The 6,000-nt window shown below is 52.8% G+C and overlaps 1 protein-coding gene across 1 annotated transcript in view; it reads right to left on the bottom strand.

Annotated features, from left to right (window-relative positions):
- Positions 1 to 527: 527 nt before the first annotated feature.
- The window catches only part of LOC122455130 (myeloid-associated differentiation marker-like), a 74,453-nt gene continuing 68,980 nt past the window's right edge, over positions 528 to 6,000 (bottom strand). Inside the window, exon 2 of the mRNA XM_043490031.1 lies at positions 528 to 1,617. Within this exon, the coding sequence (XP_043345966.1) occupies positions 532 to 1,470 (939 nt within the window). The 5' untranslated portion in view covers positions 1,471 to 1,617 and the 3' untranslated portion in view covers positions 528 to 531. The remainder of the gene's footprint in view (positions 1,618 to 6,000) is intronic.

Below are 6,000 nucleotides of genomic sequence, written 5' to 3'. Positions count from 1 at the left end.
CACCAGTTGGGACCCAGGGACCCAGGGTCTCTTCTTCAAGACTCCTGCCACTGAAAATTATAGACCTCCAGAAATTTTAGTTTAAATTAAAGTGAAGGTGCCCTGTACACTCCCCTCCCATGGGAGATGGGGGGCTGAATCACACAGAAGGCTTTGTGCTGTGGAGTCAGCTCCTTAGGACACGGGAGGCAGGGGTGGGGTGGGCAGAGAAGGAAGGACGATCAGGTCCTGATGGGTCAGAAGAAGGAAAATGGGGAGAGGGGATCAGGACACAGGAGACGAGAAAACCAAGGATGACCAGAAAAGGGGCGGAAAGCAGAAAATGTAGAAAAGATGAGAGAAAGAAGAGAAAGAAGCAAAACAGGATGTGGGAAACTACAGTAAGCAGGAAGGAGACAGAGCAGAAGGAGAGAAGGAAACAGAAAAGAGAGTAAGATGAATGGGGAAGGATGTGAGGAGGGAGAGGGGAGCCAGGAAGAGGGCATCAGAGAACACCAGAGCTCAGTGAGGATACCTCCTGTGAGCAGAGGATCAGGAGTCCCTGGGCTGGTCCTCAGTCCCTACAGAGACCTGGTGGGCCCAGTACACCAGGTCAGCCCCGTAAACCAGCAGGTTGATGGCTGTCAGGATGGCCACAGCCAGTCGCTGGTCCCAGGTGCACATGTCGTAGGTGAGCTCGTCCCTGCAGTCCCCATCACTGGACCTCTGGGGCTGCCCGCCAAACTCCTCGTAGAACTGGTAGAGCAGCCAGAGGACCAGAGCGCTGATGTAGAGGAGGACAGAGAGCAGGGTGAGCAGAAGCTGGAAAATGGGATACGGTCTGGGCAGCCTGTATTCCCATTCGCCCAGGTTCAGCAGGATGGCCAGGGCTGCTGGGATGAAGCAGATGGAGTACACGGCCACACACCACTCCAGGGCTGGCTGATGCAGGTACAGGGAGGTGTTGATGATGAAGGCAAAGATGACATAGGCCACAAAGGTCTCCAGCACCTTCAGCAGGCCTGGCAGGGTGTGCACATAGCAGGGGATCTCCTTGAACCCATAGGCAACCCACGTGCAGGCCACATCTATGGCATACAGCACTGATGCGACACAGGAGAAGGCAGAGGCGGCGATGACCCGGTCCCGGTAAGGACCATCAGGCAGAAACTGGATGTAGGTGATGGAGTAGATGATGGAGGCTGAGAGGCAGAGCAGGGTGGCATAGCAGGCATAGGTCACAGGGAAGTTGAACCAGAAAAACGGAAAGTGGGAATGGAACCCATAGAATTCAACAATGAATACCATGAGGGTCATGGCAAAACAGAAGCACCAGATGGACATGGACCAGTTTCCTACGGCTCCCCGCTCAGTGGCCCTGCCGGCCACCAGGGAGATGGCCACACACATGGAGAACAGCTGCGGCAGGCGGAGGCAGAGGCACATGATGGCCGTGACGTCCGGGTCCGGGGATGTCCACCGGGTGGACATGGTGTTGTGATGGTCAGGCAGGTCACAGTCACCAGGACAGCAGTGGTCTTCACTGAGGACCCATCAGAGAAAGACCCAGCTCTGGAGGTGGAAAAAGTCAGATGCCTGGAAAAGGTTCAGGGCCTTGTGATGGCTGAGGCTCTGGATCTGTGGAGTTCAAACCAGTGGCCCAGACACTCGGGTAACAGCCTGGTGGCTCAGTGGTAAAGCATCCACTTGCAGGGGCAGGGGATACAGGAGACACGGGTTCGATCCCTGGGTTGGAAAGATCCCCGGGAGAATGAAACGGCAACCCACTCCAATATTCTTGCCTGGGAAATCCCATGGACAAAGGAGCCTGGTGGGCAGCAGTCCATGGGGTCTCAGTAGCGACTAAACCACCACCGCGACCACAGCCACTCCAGAATGATTCTCCCCACCCATCACCCTTGACCTCAGGAGACTTGTCTTATCCCAAACCTCACAGCTGGGCTGGGTCTGGCCTCAAACATGAACGTTTTGTATCTCTCTGGGCTGTGTGTGCCATTATCTATGGAGACACGGGGTAGATGGTCCTTATCTTTAATACCAACCCTTCAAGTCTCAACCCTCAATATTTCAAAATTGAAAGGAAATATTTGAAAAATTGTTTTTTAACAAAATCTGACCTGAAGACACATGAGACAAGTTATGATCTTTGTTATTTCACTTGTGACTATTTAAAAGTTCAGTTGTAGAAACACTGATGTGTCTGATTACAAGGTGCTTTCAGATCCCAGTGGGATCTGGTGTCATAGAGAGTAGATGTACCATGTCACCTGTCTGAAGCTGAAAAATTCTGAATTCTAAAGAGTATCTGACCCCACGGGTTTCAGAAAAGGGACTGTGGATTGTGCCGCTAACTCCATTTTACAGATGAGAAAACTAAGGCTTGGTGAATCAAGTGCCTTCCCTAAGGTCAAAAGGCTGGAAGTGGGAACCCCATATGGAAATGCCAAAGCTGTGAGTTTGAACACTTTGCTCTACAGCCCACATGTCAGCAGGGCCCATGGGTGGGAGACCAGGACCGAAGCTTGTGGCTCTGGGATGCAGGACATGCCTTCAGAGTCGCAGCCTCCTTCCTCAGCAACCTGAAGGCACATGTGTCCCGGCCTCACCTCCCCGCAGCATCACTAGAAGGAGCTGCCGTCTGAGGGACACAGCCCCACCCAGAGGAGGGCAGCCTCAGGGCTGAACAGGGAGGAGCCATGGGGTGAGAGCAAGGCCGTGGGGACAGGATGACATAGGAGTAGGGGCTGTTGTGAATCCCCTCCACCCAATTTTGCCTTCACATGTGATGCTTCCTCGTTGAGGAAGGGAGACCCCAACCCAGCACGACTCCAAGGTGGGGAAACATTGAGGAACCATAGAATAAATTAACACAGTGTTGGGCTCCAAAGCTGCCATCGAGGTGGAGTCTGGAAAGATCTAGGAGAAGTCCTACCTGAGCAGGATTCTCCTGGCCTGGGAGACTGGTGAGCAGCTTCCAAGCAGGGAAGAAGGGATTGGAAATGAACAAGGATGCTGTGTCTGATGCTGATGGGGAGCCTTTCAGGGCATCTCAGGGAGGGAATAGGGATGGACAGATGATCGCCCCCTTTTAAGGGCAGAAGCTGAAAGAGGAGCCTCCTGCAGGATCCCTGGGAGGGGACAGCCCTGAGGATGCTCCCAAGACAGGGGCAGGGGTAAGGGGGGACAGAGTGGAGATGACCGGGGCAGGGGGGAATTCCAGGGTCCCAGTGGCCCTGAGGAAGCCCAGTAGGTGTCTTCTGACCCAGAAGGGATGCAGGCATGGAAGCAACCTTCCCATGGAGGAGGGGCCTGGACTGGAACTGAGAGAGGAGAACAGGGGCCTAAAGGGGTTTCAGGGCTGTGACAGGGACACCTTGGATTGTGTCCATATCTTGGCTACTGTAAACAGTGCTGCAATGGATATTCAGCTCAGTCATTCAGTCATGTCTGACTCTTTGCAACCCCATGGACTGAAGCACACCAGGCTTCCCTCTCTATCACCAACTCCCAGGGCTTGCTCAAACTCATGTCTATCGAGTTGGTGGTGCCCTCCAAATATCTCATCCTCTGTCGTCCCCTTCTCCTCCTGCCTTAAATCTTTCCCAGCATCTGGGTCTTTTCCAATGAGTCAGTTCTGCATATATACCCAGGACTGGGATTGCAGGGTCATTGTTATTATTCAGTGGCTAAGTTGTGTCCAACTCTTTGGGACCCCATGGACTGCAGTATGTGCAGCACGCCAGGCCTCCCTGTCCTTCACCACTGCCCAGAGCTTGCTCTAACTCATGTCCACTGAGTCAGTGATGCCATCCAACCATCTCAACCTCTGTCTCCTCCTCCTCCCGCCATCAATCTTTCAGAGTCTTTTCCAATGAGTCAGTTCTTTGCATTGGGTGGCCAACGTATTGGAGCTTCAGCCTCAGCATCAGTCCTTCCAATGAAAATTCAGGGTTGATTTTCTTTAGGACTTACTGGTCACACTCCTCTGTCCAAGGGACCCTCAAGGGTCTTCTCCAGCACCACAATTTGAAAGCACTGATTCTTTGAACTCAACCTTCTTATGGACCAACACTCACAGCCATACATGACTACTGGATAAACCATAGCTTTAACTATATGGACCTCAGTAGAAAGCCATTGTTGACATGTACCCAAGGGACTAACAGTCACTTAGAGAGAAGCCTCTGGAATTTCCCTTCAGATAGGATAGTGGGAGATATCCAATGAGAAACATTTGAAAAAAATGAGAGAAGGACCCTGATCTCAAACCCACAGGCCCCCTTTTCCGTCGCCCCACAGAAGGGGCAGCCATGTGCTGGGGCTGGGAGCTCACTGGAGTGGAGGGGCCTAGGGATGTGGGCTGGACACTAGGAGCTGCGGCCACACATGGGGCTTCCAGTTCAGAGGATGTTTGTGAAGCACCTGCTTGGGGCCAGGCTGGACCAGAGGCTGAAGACCCAGGTGAGAAATGCCAGGCCAGTCCTTGAGAAACTTTTGGTTGAAGGGAGGTAGAGCCATGACCGGACCATCAGCACATCTGCGGGGCATGTCCATAGAGGGAGGGCAGGTGTCCTGAGCAGAGATGGAGGATGGGGAGCAGGCAGGACACCAGGTCTGAGTGGAGGGTGAAGGGTGTGGTTAGTGGAAAAGAACACGAGAAGGGGGGCCCGGGAGGGGAGATCTGGAGCCCCAGCCCGAGGAGTGGAGGGCAGCTTGTCTGGGGAGGAGGAATGTGCAGGAGGTGAGGGGCGGGGCTGAGTTTGGGCCCCTCTGTAGGGCTCGGGGCACCAGTGACTGAGGACAGAATGTCAGCTCCTAGACTCACTGAAGAGCCCTGTTCTCAACCTGCTGGGCAAGGAGCACTGTAGAAACATCTGTGTCCATGTTCCCCGGGCCCTGGGCTCCTGTGGGAACTGCTCCAGCCCCTCTGGGTCTGAGGCCAAGCCTGCAGGGCCCCGCCCCACCCAGCAGATGGGAGCCCCTGGAGGGCACACCCGGCCTCAGGACCTGGATTCTGTGCTGGCCCTGCCTAGGCCCCGGGCTCATGGGTGAAGCCAGGCCGGCTCCAGACACCTGCCAAGTCCAGGGTGTCAGGGGCCTGGGAGACTCACCCCTGACCCACTTCAGCCCTGGACTCAGGGTGTGAGCAGGGAAGGCCCGGGTCCCATGGTGCCTGGATTCAGCTCCCGGTCCCCTCTCTCTGTGCCGTGTGTGTGGTACAGCGTCCTGGGACACAACTCAGTGGAAGACGCCAGGGCAGCCATGGCGTCTCCTGCATCTCCAGGAGATTTCAATTGCGGCCTGAGAATCTTAGTTGCAGCATGTGGGATCTAGTTCCCTGACCAGGGATCGAACCTGGACCCCTGCATTGGGTGTGTGGCGTCTTAGTCCCTGGACCACCAGGAAAGTCCTTACCTTTTATCTTTACATTTCATAGGAAGGAGTCAGTAAAGTTATTCCAAATAAGAAAAGAAACAAGCACCAATATAAGCATGCTATATTGAAATATAGAGGTAACAACCATAAAAGAGAACTAAGTGAGCTGAAACTGCCTACATTTGGGTAGCAATTGTTAAGGACGGGGGGATTTGGTCAGGGGAACAATGGTTTTCTATTATAAGCTTTGGTACATTATTTACTTTAAAAAAATTGTTTGGATGTTATTTTTAGAAGAACTTAAAGTGCAATGGGGCAGATAGGTAAATTGGATTGGAAAGAGAGACACAGGGAGCTTCACTTTGGAAGGTGACAGGTACAGAAGTGATTGTTATATTATTTCTATGCTTCTGAATATCTAAACTATTTTATAGTTATTATTAAACAGCAACAGCAAAGCAATACTGTTCAGAGAGGGTAACTGAAGGTCCAGGATTGTGGACTGTAGGAGACAGGGCAGAGCATAAAAATACAGAAGTCAATCATGGACAGAAGGAAGGACAGTTATGACCACACCAAAAGAAGAGGGGTTAGAAAAGGTGGAGATGCAGAGATATTTTGAAT

Source organism: Cervus canadensis, chromosome 17 (genome assembly GCF_019320065.1).
Source record: "Cervus canadensis isolate Bull #8, Minnesota chromosome 17, ASM1932006v1, whole genome shotgun sequence".
In the NCBI taxonomy this organism is placed as follows: Eukaryota; Metazoa; Chordata; class Mammalia; order Artiodactyla; family Cervidae; genus Cervus; species Cervus canadensis.
This window is presented reverse-complemented; position numbering and strand designations above follow the sequence as displayed.